General features: G+C 41.0%; 3 protein-coding genes across 5 annotated transcripts; all 3 read left to right on the plus strand.

Moving 5' to 3' along the window:
- Positions 1-1658: 1658 nt before the first annotated feature.
- LOC4352697 (BTB/POZ domain-containing protein At3g50780) lies at positions 1659-5178 on the plus strand. Of its 2 annotated transcripts, none has more exons than XM_015765305.3 (4): positions 1659-1895; positions 2150-2842; positions 3138-4033; positions 4369-5178. In XM_015765305.3, the coding sequence occupies exons 2-4, from the start codon at positions 2210-2212 to the stop codon at positions 4379-4381; spliced, it is 1542 nt and encodes a 513-aa protein (XP_015620791.1). In that variant the 5' UTR covers positions 1659-1895; positions 2150-2209; the 3' UTR covers positions 4382-5178. The 2 variants fall into 2 exon arrangements, with proteins under 2 accessions (XP_015620791.1, XP_015620790.1); XM_015765304.3 differs by having other exon boundaries at positions 2166-2842.
- A 2293-nt stretch (positions 5179-7471) lies between these two features.
- LOC4352699 (protein DA1-related 1) lies at positions 7472-13212 on the plus strand. Its single transcript, XM_015762602.3, has 14 exons — positions 7472-8056; positions 8145-8208; positions 8325-8391; positions 9460-9597; positions 9752-9839; positions 9996-10155; positions 10576-10696; positions 10776-10859; positions 10960-11079; positions 11606-11818; positions 11912-11971; positions 12061-12179; positions 12324-12382; positions 12502-13212. Exons 4-14 carry the CDS (start codon positions 9496-9498, stop codon positions 12834-12836), a joined length of 1461 nt encoding a protein of 486 aa, XP_015618088.1. The 5' UTR covers positions 7472-8056; positions 8145-8208; positions 8325-8391; positions 9460-9495; the 3' UTR covers positions 12837-13212.
- Positions 13213-13622: 410 nt separating this feature from the next.
- On the plus strand, positions 13623-17711 carry LOC4352700 (uncharacterized). Of its 2 annotated transcripts, none has more exons than XM_015762907.3 (4): positions 13623-14086; positions 14598-14964; positions 15049-15203; positions 17005-17711. In XM_015762907.3, the coding sequence occupies exons 1-4, from the start codon at positions 13991-13993 to the stop codon at positions 17254-17256; spliced, it is 870 nt and encodes a 289-aa protein (XP_015618393.1). In that variant the 5' UTR covers positions 13623-13990; the 3' UTR covers positions 17257-17711. The 2 variants fall into 2 exon arrangements, with proteins under 2 accessions (XP_015618393.1, XP_066162425.1); XM_066306328.1 differs by having other exon boundaries at positions 14602-14964.
- Positions 17712-17828: the final 117 nt, after the last annotated feature.

Below are 17828 nucleotides of genomic sequence, written 5' to 3' on the forward strand. Positions count from 1 at the left end.
CTCTTACTTTTGTGTGCCATTCTTACTTCTACTTCTGTTCTTCTTTTTAAAAGAACAGTAACCACTACTTCTGATTTATGATTAACTTATCATTAACTTTAGTTTTTTTCCATTTCTAACTAGTATAAAAGGAAAATTTGGGAGCCAGTTCATGAGTGATTATGAGACAGATTCTGATCCTATCAGAGGGTGCTGTAAAAAAATGTACCTTTCTCTCAGATTGCCCTAGTTTAACAGGCCATATGCTATGCATTTTTCCTCTGAACTGGAAAAAAAAAACTCAGCTCGATTGAAATAATCAGATGAGCCATCATCATGTTTTCTTGGGAAAAATAGTCCTGCAATTCAAGTGTGATGCGAAAAGAAGCAAGCCTTTCTCAAGAACAAGGAAAGGAATTTTATTATCTAAAAAAGAGCAAGAAAAGAAAAAGGGAGATGTGAAAACAAGCCAAAGCTCTACACAGTCCCTGATGCGGTTTGTTCAGAATCTAGATCCAACTGGTACAGGCCACTCATGTCAGTCAGTCACTCCCATGCCTTGCCTTGTGCATGGCCCAGCTTGTAGTAATGTCATCTCAGCTCTCTCCTTATCTCTGCTCATGAGAATGATAGTAGAAAAAAAAATTCTTTAGGTCTTTTGATGAAATATGGTTGAAAGGTTGGTAGATGATGGATTTCTTTACATGGATGAATTAAATACTAATATATTATGAACCTAACAAATAGCTTGTTCTTTTGAACAAGTGGTCTGAACAATATTGATGCAGAAAAGTTTTTGGAGAAATAAGACCTTTTAAAAATTATCCGCAAATAATTCCCCAATAATAAAAAGAGATATCTGATGCAGTACAAGTGTACAAACAACACCATAAATGGCACACTAAATTCTATTGGGGGCAAACTTGTGGGAGGGTATGAATTATGATCCACTCAATATAATGCAGAGGGTTGGTGTGAGGTGTAATCTCCTGGTCTGATGTTAAGAGGGACATCAATCTGGTGTTTTGAACCACTAATCCAGTACTAGCAATTTACACTTTATTCTTGCTCACTGTGTCTGTGGGCCTCTCAATCTCATCATCACATACTCTCATCTGATGTGAAAGCAAACCACACAATTATCAAGCACTTTCCTCTCATCTTTGTATCTTAAAAAACTGTCATAGATAATGCATGCCACCCACATCTTTTCCTGCCATCTCCCATTTCTTTTCACACATGATTGGTTTTTGGGACTAACAAAAGAGTGCAGTACAGCAATCCATGCTGTTTTTTTTCTATTCACATCTCAAGAAAGATGTTCCTGCACTCCAAATAATCCAGTGTCATTTGTCTTTGCCCAACTTCCAAACAAAATTTTAGTATTATACTCCAACCTAAACCTTACTTGTCTGCTAGTACTAAGTTTACCACTAAAATTCACCATTCTTGGGAAAGTAAACCATGCCAAGAATCAATCTGAATTCTGAATTCTGAAGGAGAAGCAAAGAAAGAAACATGAGTTGGCCTTGGCCATCCATGATCCATCTGGAACAGTGAAGCTGCAGTGTGAAGGTGGAGTGAAAATGGGGACGGGTGTGAGTGTCCTTGCAGCAAAGGACACAAAAACCCACGCCTGCTTGCTCTCGGTTAACACACAACAGTAAGGACAAGGCATTGGATTCGGTTAACCACTAGTGGTAGTACTACCACTCTGCTGCTCTGCTAGGGCAGCGTGTACCGGAATGTACCCGATGTGGTAGCTACGAGTAGCTGCTGTGAGCTGAAAGCAAGCAATTTATACTTCGTTCGTTCACTTCATCAGTTCATCTCCTTGATTCGTACTAGGACACAAGGATTGCTTCTTGGAGCTCTTCTTCTTCTTTGTGTTGTTGCGGTGGTGGTGGTTTTTCGAGGTGAAATCTTGCTTCTTGTGTTGTGTTATCAGTAATCTGTATTATTTCGAGCTGCCATTTTGCTGTTGTGTTGTTCTTCCCAATTAGTAGTAGAGATCTTTTCTGTTCTTTTAATTTTCTGGATGCGAAAACCCCGGATTTTTGTTGGTCCTTTCAAACCTTTTTCGTTCTCCCAATTTCGCGTCCATGCAATGCAGTTGGCGTTCGGAGTAATATTCTTCCTTTGTCAGATTTGTGTTCTTGATCTCGCGCAGAAAATTTTCTTTTCAGGAGAAGAAAAATCTTCGAGGTGCGTGTGAAGAATCGGATGTGAGATGGAGGAGACGAGGGCGAAGAGGGTGGATGCCTCGGCGAGGATGCGGGCCGTGCCGATCGCCGTCACGCCGGAGGGATTCTGGTGCTGCCCGTCGCCGGCGGCGCTCCACAAGAGCCTCAAGAACAACCCCCACCACCACGGCGGCGGCGGCAACCACAAGCCTCCGCCGCCGACGCCGCCGCCGCAGCAGCACAAGACGACGACCCCATCCGCGCCGCCGTCGAGGGCCCCCTCGGTCCTGAGCGAGCCGGTCGCCGGCGACGCTCCCGACGAGCCGCCGCCGCAGCCGGCGGCGGCGGAGGCGGAGGCGGAGAGGCACAAGATCTGCGTGGGGTTCGGGCAGCCGGAGACGAGCGACGTGACGGTGGTGCTGTACGGCAAGGAAGGGATCGCGGTGAGGATGAGCGTGCACGGGGACGTGCTCCGCCGGAGCAGCGCCTTCTTCGCCGAGAAGCTCTCCTCCTCCTCCTCCTCCTCCGGCTCCGGTGGCCATGGCCATGGCTCGTGCCTGGAGATCCATGACTGCGACGACGCTGAGATCTATGTGGAAACCGTCGGGCTCATGTACTGCGACGAGGCCAAGCACAAGCTGCTCAAGCAGAATGTCTCGCGTGTTCTTCGCATCATGAAGGTAATATTTGCAGATGATCTGAATTCCACATTGCAGTGAACTCTCTCTGTGTGTGTTCTTGTTTCAGACATTGTGCAAAATGTTCTTCGCGATCTTACTAAAAATTTTGAGACTTCGATTATGCGAGAAATAGAACATAAACACATCAATCTGATTATCTGATCATTGCTTTGGTTATGTGTTTTCCTTCTGATGAATAGTAGTATTTGAGGGTGAAATTTGTTTTTTTTTGTAGTGATCTTAAGCACTCCTTTTTGTCATATTGATCGTTTTTAAAATGGGGGAAATTTTGTAGGTTGCCGAGTCGCTTGGTTTCCACGCATGTGTCAAGTCATGCTTGGATTATTTGGAAGCTGTTCCTTGGGTTGGTGAGGAAGAAGACAATGTTGTGTCCTCGATACGGCATCTTCAGAGCAAGGCTTATGGAGTTAGTCCTCTGCTGAAAAGAATTACTTCTGACAATCTAAAATCACCAACTGATACATTAGCTCTTATAATGGAGATGGTGTTGAAGAGCACTGATGACAGGGCGCGTCGGGAAATGAAAGCCCTTGTTCTGAATCTTCTGAAAGACAGCAACCATTGCACAGATGGATCATCAGACATCAGTTCAGAATTATTGTACAGTTCATGCCAAGGTTGCTTAGACAGACTTCGACTACTGTTTTCAGAAGCGACGGGACAAGAATTTTCTGTTGAACTTACACGGCAAATAACTCTGGAGACAGATAATCTCCTCTGGTTGGTTGAGATATTGGTTAACCAGCGCATCTGCGATGATTTTGTGGCTCTATGGGCAAACCAAAGCAAGATTGCAGAATTACATGGAAAATTGCCGGTTGCCTCTCGTCACACTGTTAGCTGTATCACAGCAAGGCTTTTTGTCGGAATTGGAAGAGGAGAGATGCTTCCATCCAAGAACACCCGTCTTCTCCTCTTGCAAGTCTGGCTGCAACCACTCATTGATGACTACTCATGGTTACAATGCAGCTGCCGGTCATTCGATAGGAAGCTCGTCGAGGAAGGGATCGGGCAGACAATCCTGACACTTCCCTTGGAAGATCAGCGGTCCATGTTACTGGCATGGCTTGGGAGATTCTTGAAGTTAGGGGATAATTGCCCTAATCTCCAGAGGGCATTTGAAGTATGGTGGAGAAGGACTTTTGTCAGGCCTTATGTCAGTCAGGCAAGGTAATGTTTTATGATCAGACAGAAGTTCATCTTGAAAAGACAAGCGGACCTTTTGCGTGTTCGGTGTTCCCCCAAAAAATTCATCTTGAAAATATAGGGAAGAGTAGTGCATTTAGCTTATCGTAGATTCTTTGGGAGATTGTCTTGGTCAATCTGATGATGGACATGAGGTCAGATTAGAGTTATCATGCAAAGTGCACCAGAGATTTGTATAAGAGTGCATGCTTAGCTTGCATGTAAAATCTTGATCGGTAATCGTTATGCCAAAACTTTTACACAGTATTTCTTTGAAGTAATGATTTGGCTTTGCTACTCTCTACCTTGATTTTGGACAGATGTGGTGGATAAACTTGCAGTTGGATGTTGTTGGGCATGATTAGGGGGAAAGTAAAGAGCTCGGTGTGCATCAGCTTCAGTGGGATGCCAATGGTGATTTTTTTGGTCTTGATGTTAGTGGAAGCTCCACCTTACAGAATGAATTGAAAAGGCAAAGCTGCTATCATCTTTTGTCAAGCGTCTCCATCGATGACTCATGAGGTATGCCTTGATCAGATTGTTCAGCTCAGGGAAGTTGAGGTAAGTAAGAATTTCCCGGCATGTTCAGGATCTTGTTCATCCAAAAGATGTGCTACATACCAAATTCGCAGCATTATAGTGTGGGTTGTAACTCAGTACTTCAGTCCCAACATGATGAAAGCTTTGCTGTCAAGATGGAATCTGATTCAGTAAAAATCTTCAGTGGTGAGCATCTGGAGAAAGAAAAGCATGTGCCTTACCAGGGGGAGATTACCATCTTGAATAAGCTGAAAAGGGTCAAAATTCAGCTGAGTGATCCCTTTGTCAGAAGGATGGTTGAGAAAAATGTAAACAACTTTTCATTATCTTAAGAAGAAGTTAAATAATGTGACTCCTAAGTTGGGTGACTCCTAAGTTGTGAGTACCTAACATGAGCTGTCCACATGATGTGTCTTAAGAGTTGAGATTCTGGCAAAAGAATTGCTTTGATGTGTGCCTTCACCTAAACATATTGTGGGCTCAATAACAAATTAGATTACTTGGGCTGTGGTTTGGAAGAGGAAACGCTACTTGATTTTGTGGTATATTGTTTATACTATAATTTCAATAATTCATGTTCTTGAATATCAGCATTCTCTCTGCTCACTCAAATGTTTGTGAAAGCATTATGCAACTTGGCATGTGTATATGGACTTACATTACATGTGTCTCTTCCAATTGCAAGGTTGCAACCTAGTATGTTTATGCTTTCATCTGCATGTTGCTGTAACTGTACTTTTCTCTTATAATATGAAAGTGTGGAACTACTTGTTTAATTAATTTAAACCTTGTACAAACCACGTACGAGGCATCCGATGATGGAACGTGAATCTTTAGTTTGTATTGCAGTCAAGGAGAAACTATATTTTACTGTTACATTACTCAATTTTTATCACAATCCTTCCTTAAAAAAAAAGTAACCCACCAAAATATATTTTACTCTGTAGGCACTGAGCACACTGCATTACTACTTCTTTGTAGAGGCATTATATAAATAAAATCTCGGAAAATGATCAAATGTGACGTGCTTTTAAAAAAATCAAATTAGAGATCTACTTATGAAATCATATAGGAGTACATATTAAAAGGGCAATGGCTAACTTACATATGTTTTCTACATTTTTTGTAAATGCCTTTAGATATGATTAGTTCTAACTAAAAAGCATATAACATTGTATACAGCACACCCATTTATTTTTTTTCAAAATATTTAGTCATAGAAACCACCATAAAATTACTTTGTATGAACAGAGCATAGATCAATTTTACTCGAAATCATTTTCTTTAAATGAACAAGAAGACTATAACCCTGTAAGGTTATAACCAATAAAAATAGAAAACAAAACACACCACCACACACCGATAGCGCCCACTCACACTAAAGAAGTAGCGCCGCATTAACCATCACTCAGTGCGACCGGACACCACCAAACCTACAAGAGAGCCACGACTAAACTACCCCCAACACCTCCAATCATTTGAAAACACCCGCAGCCTCCCGGACACCACTAGCCAAGGAGAGGGCGAGAGAGAAGTCCCTTGTACATACCCGCCATAATCCAAAACACTCCAACTGCCTGAAGGCTAATAGATGAAAAATGAAATCTCCTAAACGACACCTCCAAAGAGAACGGGACGTCAAAAGTGTCGCCACCACCCATGTGTGGATTTGGACTTAGTTTTTACCCGGAGGATCCCGCCAACGGAGGGCAGGGTGCAAAAAAAATGCCGTTAAGGAGTGGTCATGGTCCTTGGAAGTGTCGTCGTTGTCGACCCAACAAGCGCAAGGGAAGGCTTTCGCTTGCCGCCTACTTGGCAACTTGCCACTCGTACCATTGCTCCGCCAACATCAAGCATGTTGGCAACGTATATATATTGTTTGGTTGACCCCACTCTACCGACACCATCCACATCGTTGGCTAGATCGCTTCAGAGGTCGAGTACCTCTCCCCCAGTTGGATTCAACGGTTGTCGTCATCGCAAAATAAAAAACTAGAATGGATTTTTTTTAGATAATGAATGAGAGTGGGGTAGGCTTTATCAACAACTACTAGACAATCGGTATTATCGACATGTAGCAATAACAAAAACCAGACAATAATTCTATCAAAACCAATGAACTTTGCGAAAGGGCCTATAGCCTAGTGGTTACAAGAGCCTCAGTAGCACCTGAGGTCCTGGGTTCGACTCCCCGTGGGAGCGAATTTTCCAGGATTTAACGGCGTTGTGCTTTCAGTGGTAGGCGACGTACCCGTCGACAGCGAGGCGCCTGTGGTGACTTCGTCATAGGGGTAGGGTTTGCGTACGTGTGTTCATAGGGGTGAGTGCGCGTGCGTAGCGAGGCGCCTGTGGTGACTTCGTCAATCTCTCCAGGATTTGCTCATAGGGGTAGGGTTTGCGTACGTGTGTTCATAGGGGTGAGTGCGCGTGCGTAGCGAGGCGCCTGTGGTGACTTCGTCAATCTCTCCAGGATTTGAGTGCGCGTGCGTAGCGAGGCGCCTGTGGTGACTTCGTCAATCTCTCCAGGATTTGCTCATAGGGGTAGGGGTTCATAGGGGTGAGTGCGCGTGCGTTATGAGTGTCTGCGTTGTACTGTGTAATTCTCAAAAAAAAAATCCAATGAACTTTGACAAATGAGTGTCTGCGTTGTACTATGTAATTCTCAAAAAAAAAAATCCAATGAACTTTGACAAATTTTCTTCAAAATTGATAAGCAACCAACCTATTATCATGATAACTTGTGCATTCCAAAATTTTCAATTTTCCAACCTGGTTGAAAAATATGCGGATTGTGATCACGAGGAATGTGACGAGTACTTCCTAATACCGTTGACTAGTCAACTTGCGAGTCAACACTCCACCACGACTCGCACGGTCTCCCTCGCCTTTTTCCTTCCAATTACTACGCAGCACACACACCCCGCTTCGCCCGCGAGGCGTTCGACGGAATGCGACGCCGGGCGCGGCGGCGGCGTGCGCCGCCCCCACGTGGGGGCAGACGCCTCCCGCGCCGCCCGCCGCGCGCGCGGGCGCACAAGCGAGACGTCACCGCGCCACCTGTGCGGGCACGAGGTGGACGTCACCCTTTTTTCTTTGACCCAGGCGCAGAGGCACCAGGCCAGCAAGTCCGCCTCCTCCTTCCCGTCCATGTCACGCTTCCTTCACCTCCCTTGTCCTCTTTCCCCTCCCCCTGGATTCCTACCTGTCGCCTCGCCGGCTCAAGGGTCTCTCTCGCGTCTCCGTCTCATCCCTTCTCGCCTCTTATTATTCTTCTTCTTCTTTTCTTTATCCTGTGGAAGGCGTTCTTGGGTGGGGAGAGATCAAGAACCGGAGCTGTCCGTGGCCGGTGGTTCGCCTGTCCCGAGCTCGATTAGTTACCCTTTGTCTCGGTTCTTGGTGCGTGGTCAATCGGGACTACAGAGAATTGGAGTTTCTTGTGGGAGTTTCAGGGTCACTTCGAGGTGAAAGGTTCGTTGAATGGTAAAGTTAGGTGTTCTTATGCTGTCTTGGTGTTGGGCTCAGTGATTTGATTTGATTTGCTTCTGTTTGATCACAGCGGACTGAGCGGGAGGCGAGGCGATCGACGGCGAACTGAATTCCTAGTTTGTTGCAGGCTCAAGGTCTGTGAATGCTTCTTGATTTCTTAGATGCTAGGACAATTTGAGTTGCTCTTTTTCAGTTCAGACTTCATAGTTTTCCAGCTTTCTTGTGCTAACCTGCTTTGCTTCCTTTTCAGCTTTGGTTTTCTGAAGTACTGGAAACGTTCTCGATTGGCGAAAAGTTTGTGAGATTTTTGTCTTCTGGTAAGTTTAGGGACTAAAAGCTCCCCTTTTGCCACTGAGCACTGACTTAGAAATATGTATAACTGCTGCATAGGAATCATGCTTGACAATTTGGTCATTACTTGCCAGTTGCAAGAAATCGTAATGCATGTTCTTACAGAATTGCACCTTGTTTTTTTTTTTATCTCAATGTGTGTTTCTTGGTTGCTCTTAATGCCCTCTTTCGGTGAGGAGGATGACCATAGGAATAATTTCTCACGAATATTTTATCTCCTCTTGTTAAGTGCCTGGTGATTAAATATATTGGGTTGTTACCTAACGTGGTTGTATCATAACATGGGTTGGCCAACTTGGTCTCAGTTGTTGTCAGGAAGTCGACCAATTGTTTAAGCAGAACTGCATCAGAGCTTCTCTTAGTTCAAAGTTTCTGTAGGATTCCAAGCATACCAAATTTTACTGATATAGGGTTGTTTTGTTGCGTTTGGTTCGTTTTTCTTTTTGTTTTATTTCCTTCTGTGAATTCATAGTGTAACAGGTGAGAGGGGCATGTAGTTGGACATATGATGTGCTGGCTGATCACCTCTGTTCCATGTTTTCTGCATGATGATATAGAAATTTCAACCCCATTGTGCTGAATTCAACATGTATTCTTAGACTAATAGTTTCATCCAGTGAAGGTTCCTTACTGATTTATATTTTTAAAATGTCTTATTCTATTGTGTATTACATATTCTGATTAATAACATGTTGATAGTATTCCCCGCAAAAGAAAAAAAAAGAACATGTTGATAGTACGATTGGATTGTAAAGGAAAATCTGAATGTCATGTATGCATGTTAGGACTACTTTGAGGTAGTCAATAAGTTTATATAAACAAGACATGCAGAAACACTATATATTGATTTTTTTAATCACAAACACCACTTTGTAAAAATATGTAAAATAGTTTATTTTTATACTGGTGTTTATAAATGGTTCAGATCATTCATCTATGATTGGACTATCTGCAAAGTTTTTTTAAAAGAACATATCTGATTGCACAAACTTCTCCAAGTTTTATTTCTAAATCCATTTTGTTCTCTGCTGCAGGCTACAGAAAATTCGACCCTCAGATAACCTCGAGTCATGGGTTGGTTAAATAAAATATTTAAAGGTTCAGTAAATAGAGTTTCAAGGGGCCATTATGATGGAAGCTGGCATGAAGGTCATTCATCAGATAACGCCAGAGTTAGTTTCTTGCCTTTTATGTTGTTATCTGCACATATTGTTCTAAGTTTCTCTCAGAGAAATCATTGTTCTAAGTGATTAAACCTCGATCTGTAGAATGCCTATTCCTGAGATAAAAGAATGGTCACTCAGTGTTGCATCTTGATTGCTGTAGGGAGCGTATGATGAAAGTGATAATGAAGATATAGATCGTGCTATTGCACTGTCTTTATCAGAAGAACAAAATAAGGGAAAAGCTGTTGGTTAGTACTATCCTGAGCATTTGTATCATCTTATCTAGTTGTTCATTATAGTGATATTTATCTCCTTGAGAACAAGGACTGTGGAAAAGAAAATGATCCAGTACAAACAGACTAAGAGTGTGGTATGCTACCATTTCCATTTTTGTTTCAATGTAGATATCGATTATAATTTGGAGGAAGATGAACAACTTGCACGAGCTCTCCAGGAGAGCCTTAATGCTGACTCTCCTCCACGTCAGAATATTCCTGTTGAGAATGTTCCATCAGAGCCCCCAAGAGAGCTGCCTCCGATTCTATTTGCCTCAAGTGGATCCAGGTGCCTATCGGATGCTATGTAAATTGGATTATGGTTCATTATTTTGTTTACAGTGTTGGATTAACAGAATCTCCTACCTCCATCCTACCCCCCACCCACCCCACCCTCACCCCCCCCCCCCCGAAAAAAAAATAACAGCCAGTTGTTGGCAAAGTAACTTTGTAATCACAGTATCCAAATTTATTTTTCTCAGCATATGTTCTTCTTCTACTTGAGAAATATATTCAATATGCATGTTCTTGTCCTGATGAATGTGCATAAAAAGGATTAGTACTTCGTAGCATGTTGCGCATGCCATGCAGTCATGGGATGATCTGCTCCACATTTCTGATGCAATCATGCAAAGATCTTGTTTATTTGTTAGTCTTGATTTAATGATGACAGCTACAGTCCTTTTTTTTTTCATTCCCGATTTTGCAGAACTTGTGCTGGATGCAAAAACCCAATTGGTCATGGACGTTTTCTTAGCTGTATGGATTCAGTATGGCATCCTCAGTGCTTCAGGTGTTTTGCTTGTAACAAGCCCATCTCTGAGTATGAGGTATTACACCCTATTATATCACCACTAACCGTCCTTACAATCAGATGTAATGTTTTATACTTATTTTCTTCTATTTCAGTTTGCTATGCATGAAGATCAGCCATACCACAAATCATGCTACAAAGATTTTTTCCATCCAAAATGTGATGTCTGCAAGAACTTTGTAAGTGAATGAATTCCATGCTCAGAATGTGCATGGACGTGTTAGTTGGAGTTACATTCCTGATCTGTCTTGAATTGAGACTGTTGCATTTCATACACAGATTCCAACGAACAGGAATGGGCTGATCGAATACCGAGCACATCCATTCTGGATGCAAAAGTACTGTCCTTCCCATGAAGATGATGGCACTCCTAGGTGTTGCAGTTGTGAAAGAATGGAGGTCAGTGCAGGGATCTAGATCCTCAATGAGACCAGTTTCCCCAGCTTGTCACTTCTTGTTCCTGGAAAGAAACCAGCCAGTTTTGACTACCATTTGGAAAATAACAATTTAAATTTGTTTTGAATCTATGCGATCATTTCATCACCAGTTTATATAGATGCAGATAGTGCTGTAACTGGGGTTCCCATATTCCCATTCTTATTATTTCATTTCTCAGCAATAGCTTGCAATTAGTGATAGGTTCTTGAAAAGCTGGCTCAATGTAGAATTCAACAGAAACTTCTCAAGCATTCTAAAAGCAAAGAAGTAACTTCTGTGTCAATATCTGGCTCAGCATAGGACTGCCTAACAGCTAGCAAGTAGCTCCTGTGTCACTAGTGGTTATTTCAATTAATTATGTAATTACTTCTTTTCTCTAGTGATCAGATGTGATTAACTATGTGACATTTATATGGCACTTATGAATTTCAGTATACATTTGTGGATGAACTAGTAATTCATTTCTTTTCATCCTTCTGAAATTCAGCCGATGGACATCAAATACATCACATTAGATGATGGGAGGAAACTCTGCTTGGAATGTCTCAATTCTTCAATAATGGATACACCAGAGTGTCAACAGCTGTATATGGACATTCAGGAATTTTTTGAAGGTCTGAACATGAAAGTGGAGCAACAAGTTCCAATACTCTTGGTTGAGAGACAGGCTCTAAATGAGGCTTTAGAAACTGAGAAAAATGTAAGTGGCATGAACATGAGAGTTTTGTTATGTTTTTGCGCAGAATGTTAGTATATTTTGAACTTACAAGGTTTTCAATTTCTGTCATCTCAGGGGCATCATCTTCCTGAAACAAGGGGACTATGTCTTTCTGAAGAGCAAATTGTCAGAACGGTGAGTTAAATACCGCCTTGTTACTGCATAAATTTGATAACTGGCAGACACAAAAAATATGCATGTGATGAATAATGTAATGCATCCAGATCTTAAGAAGACCAATAATTGGACCGGGAAACAGAATTATAGATATGATCACAGCACCATATAAGCTGGAAAGACGATGTGAAGTGACTGCAATCCTGATATTATATGGGTTGCCGAGGTACATTGTATAAGTTTTAGTTTTTCCTTTAGTACTGACCAAAGTTTTTGTTAGAATCTTTCATAATCAACTCATGTTACATCAGAGTCCGAAAAAACGGAACATACCACTAATCACTGTCGTTATAACGTGCTTGTCATGCAGATTACAAACTGGCTCAATTCTCGCCCATGAAATGATGCATGCTTATCTACGTCTGAAAGGTACATTTACTCTGCTCATTGTTCTGGCAAACAATCATGTGCACTTCCATTACTTCATGCCACCTCCATGTTCCCTTTCCAATCAGTGTTAGTAACATCTTTTTTTTCTCTCTCTCTAGGATTTCGGTCTCTTAGTCCTCAGGTTGAAGAAGGCATATGCCAAGTTCTTTCCCACATGTGGCTCGAGTCAGAGATCATCTTTGGTTCTAGTATCGACATATCAGCCACCTCAGTGGCATCTTCGTCGTCGTCATCTTCAACTCCAACCACATCAAAGAAGGGCGCAAAGACCGAATTCGAGAAGAAGCTCGGAGCATTCATCAAACATCAGATCGAAACGGATTCATCTGAGGCATACGGAGATGGTTTTCGAGCTGCCAATCGGGCTGTCGAAAGCTATGGCCTGAGAAGTACCCTTAATCATATGAAAATGACAGGGTCTTTCCCATATTGATCATTCCTCAATTGTGAGGATTGATGCATATTTGGAGATTATTGGAGTTACATATACCCTCATCATGGTAGCATTAATTTACAGTAAATTGAGAAAAGAAAGAAGAGGATTGAATAGGACATAAATTGCACCAATGCTTTCTTGTTGTCTTTGAAATAATACATGTAAGTCTTCCTATAGAGAGGTTTTATAGTTTTTCACAGTGAACACATCCTTGGAAAAGAACAGGCAATCAGAAGATAATTTTGCTGAGTTATGTACTTATGTAACACCTTTTGTATCTGAATGTATTTATTTCATTCACTCCAATAATTTCATTTTTATTTTTGAAGGAATGAAACCAATGGTAATGTATAAATATTTGACGTTTGGATAAGATTCCATCAAACTGTTGAAAATACATATCATTAATAGTTTCTCAAATGCTTTTTTAAACACAAAATAAATGTCGTATGTAGATTTGTCTCATAATGTGTTATCGCAACATCATAAACTTATTGTATTTTATAATACTATTTTAAATTAAAACTGATGGTCGAATTTCAAAAAATTGATAAAATCTCGTCCAAAACGTCAAATACATTTTTTGTCCACAAATGCAGGGAACTATAACAAAAGTACACTAGAAAATGCTAATATTTGTAGTTAAATTTATACGCTAGAAATGCCTTATATTTGTGGATAGAAGAAATATTAATCCCTAGAGGAGCAAGAATTTTTCTCCTCAAAATATTGCGAACCTTTTCAGCCATCGGATTAAAATCCAACGTCTCACAGCGCTTCCACGTCTCCCTCCTTATCTGTGACCCACTCCGTCGTCTTCCCCGGAAACGGTCACGCGACTCGCGAGCTCCCGCCGCCGCCGCCGCCGTCGCCGTCGCCGTCGCGGCCTCCCACCTCTCCCTCTACCCCACCACACTCGCCGCCGGCGAGGCCTGACGGCGATCCCCAACACTGCCCCCCGGCGGCTGCCGTTGGATCGTGGGAGGGAGGATTGGCCGGTTGTACTACAGTTGAGGGAGGGAGGAGCTACCGTTTGTGATCCGCCGCCTGCGACCGGGCGTCCCCGTAGTTAGATCCGGCTCGACCACCACGGCCTCCGGCGCTCTGAGCGGCTGCTCTGTGTGAGAGGCCCTGCTGCTGAAAGAGAATCCATGGCCGCGGCGAGCGGACCGTGGCTGCTCGTCGTGGTCGTGGCTTGGGTCTTGGGCGTTGCGGCCGCCTCGTCGTCGTCGTCATCGCCTGGGCAGGTACCTGTGGTGGATGCTCTTGGCTCATACTGATTTTTCTGCAGATTTATGCGGAGTTATTGTGTTAAATTGTTCAATTGGATTTGGCTGCGCACTTGAGAATGAATGCCAAATCCCCTAGTTTACTGTCAATTGATTGACCAATTCACGGAGATGCTGGCATGCTGCTGCTCCATTGTATTATTAGTGCAGATTAGAATACAGAAAACTGTGGAAATGGTATAATTTACTTCGTGGGAGTGTCTTTCTCGTTGATGATGTAGTTAGTCCCAAAATTGAGCAGGAACTTTGAAGCTATCCCATGTTAGATTTAGGTTGCTGTAAGTGACTTAGATGGTATGTAGTGCAGTGGTAGTTCACTGTACATTGTCTGCAATATAAAATATGCCTTGCTATTAATAACTATGTAAGTGCTGCTTTGAATATTTAAGCACATTTTTGCTCCTAATTAGCTAGTAGTTGTCTAATGTTCATGTACGCATGGGTGAGTACTAATTATAGTACTGAACAGGCAGGTACCAGCCAGAAATTCAACAAGTGTATGCCGTGCTCTAGGAGATATGTCGCTGATTCATACCTCGATACCTTGATCGGCCAGCTTGCTCAACATCGTGACTTGACTGAAACATCTGATTCTGCTGACTCATGCAAAGGACTTGATTATGATCTTGATGCACCCATGCTTACAGAATTGCACTCGGAACTGGTTGGTGAAGGTTCTCATCGCCGTCTAGTCTATCATGTGGAATTTGCTAACTGTGCAGATGCTATGGTTAATTTCCTTGATAACTATGATGCCAATCTGGTGGTAATAGAAAATCTCCCGAATGGTGTGTTTGCTGACCCATTTGAGCTACAACATTTTGTTGAGCGGAAAGGTGATTTCTAACTAAGAAAATTGAGGTAGACCATACAACTGCAATATTCTTCTCTTTGCATCAAGTTTGTTTTCTATGCTGCAGTATATCTTGATATGGTTGTTTTCGGAGACACCAACCTTGAACTGCCTTCGGCTCTATCCAACCGGTCATCTGTGGAAATCCATGTTGATCTCGCACCACTTGCATCGATGAACTGTAACCTTGTAATAGACCTGCCTCTCCATGCTAGATACCCAGTAAGGTTCTCAATGAACTTTCTGAAGTAATTACTTGGTTCTGCTGTATTCATATAAAACATTCTCTACAATTCTACATTGCTTTTTTTTCCTTTGTTTGAGATCCATTTGCTATTCATATGTTCTCTATAAATGATAATAGAAGTGATACTGTTCAGGTTTACCTTCTCAACTTGAGAATTTTTTTTAATCTGAAATATTCAACACCTCACGTGTTTATTAGCTCCATCTTTGTTTTACGGGAACATTTTGCCTCCATAGACACTGAGAAATACATCATGGCTACATTTTTTTCCCCTCTAATTCACAGGCCATATATTACCAGTGACCTTTATGTACCATTCTTGCACATCCAGACATAATAGGTTTCCAGAATAACTAAAAAGAACATTGAAGTAAGGTAGAACAATGTCATATCCTGGCAAAATTTAGCTTCAAATGTATTATTTATCAATATACCAAAAAGGGACAAGCCAGAAGATTAGTAATTAAGCACTGAAAATCACCATTCGTTCTATATTTTTTGTTTCGTGTCTGCCTCTTACTTTGGGAGTTGAGTTTGAAACTTTCCCAAACTGTACATCCCTATCATATATATTTTCGCATATACTTGAGAATTTTTAAAACCTTTTAAAGGCAGGATACATAAGAGACACTCTGCAGGATGTGATCAACAAAGCCAGATTGTGAAAAGAAAGATCTATGAGTGCACTTAAAAATGCTTTTCTATGGAATTCTAACATCAATATGTAGCAGAATACTTGCATATGAAATTTCAACATGTAATTAGTGGATGGTTCAAGGAATAACAAAATAAAGAAAACAAATAAGCTAAGTTCTCTGGCAGTGACCATGTTCGCTGCTGTGCCATTTGCATGTTTTCTCTTTGCTGCACATGCCTTATAACTCACATGGTGTAATGAAAGTAATATATAGTTCTCCCACCATATGTTTCTGTCCAATTGGTTTTCAAAGTTGGATGCATGCAATAGTTGGAATTGTTCTAGTCCTATGATATATTGTGGTCACTTCATATATATATATATATATATATATATATATATATATATATATATATATATATATATATATATATATATATATATATATATATATATATATATATATATATATATATATATATATATATATATATACCCATATGGGACTCCATGGTGCCCGGGCTCCAAGGTATAAAACACACAAATTCTCTCAAATTTTTAAAAATTTACAAATTGTAAGTAGATATCTAGGTATATGAATTTGATTCATACAAATACCTAACAACAAAACAACTCAAACTCAACTTTGTTTCACAATTCATTATTACATACCTAACGAATTATATGTTTGGATGTTATATACCTAGAACCAAAATCTAACCAAAAAAAAGTTCAAACTCAGTTCAAACTTGTTTGAACTTGTTAGTAAAGAAGTTAATGTTCATATCTAAACATTTAAAAAAAATTCATACTCATTCAAATTGGGTATATACTCAATTTGAATCTTGGAGCCCATACTCCATGTAGCACCAGTTAATTTACCTATATATATATATATATATATATATATATAATTTTACATATTTAGTATAAACAACTGAAGCATGTCAAAAAACATGTGGCCTTTTACTTGATCTGGTCCTATTTTAGGTTTTATATCATGGTCAACTTCTCATGTGCAGATTTTGTAAAGAATTTTCAAATTTGTCTGACAATACGCTGCCTTTTAGTTATATGCCTCCTTGTCAGAATATTTCTGTGAAAGACACTTAGCAGACTATGATGATGTTATTTTGTAGCCTCTTGATGCCAGTGGTTATGCGACGGTTGAGTTTGGTAGCCCAGATCTGCTTCTACGTTACAGAAAGAAGGATACTGTTCCTGAATCCTGCTCATGGTTGCTTAAAGATCTTGATGCTGCACCTGTGGAGAAAGCTACATGGCGCATACCCTGTGGAGACGAAGCGCACATAGGATTTGTATCTAGTATCACTTTTCTTTCAGCTCTAGTTTGCTCAATTTTAATAGTCATAGCTGCCCTATTTTATTGATGTCAAAACTGAAATGCAAGACAAGTTGGATTATTTCGTCCAAATCAAAATATGTTATGTGATTACTTTTTCAGACATTTATAACCCCATTATCTTGTTCATGTCTAGAACACAATCAAAGGGAAAGTTCCTTGCAGTTGAAGTTGCAAACCTGCAGTCGACTGACCACTGATAACTGACCATGGCATCTGCCTGCAACATCACAAGGAGTTATAAAAGGAAAAGAATAATTTCCTTCATGAGGGCAGGAAGGAATGCCCAGTTGCTGAATTCTGAGTTGATCTGGATCAGAAGCTACCCTATTCTATTGTCTTGGAAGCAGCCAAGCAGGTGAAGCATGAATTGGAAGCTTGTGTTAACAACTCTACTCCTTTTGTCTTTGCACGCTTAATAGACTGGCACATACAGTCATTCTCTGTTTATAAAAATCCAGAGCTGTCCCATTTTTAATTTCAGTAAGGCAGCATGCTACCCCAGGATCAGGTGAGCAGTTCTGTTCTGTCTGACAGACTGGATCTGTTGGGTGACAAAAACTTCTTTTTCTTGTTGATAACATGATCTCACCTAAGCCT

The sequence above is a fragment of the Oryza sativa genome, chromosome 12 (genome assembly GCF_034140825.1).
Source record: "Oryza sativa Japonica Group chromosome 12, ASM3414082v1".
In the NCBI taxonomy this organism is placed as follows: Eukaryota; Viridiplantae; Streptophyta; class Magnoliopsida; order Poales; family Poaceae; genus Oryza; species Oryza sativa.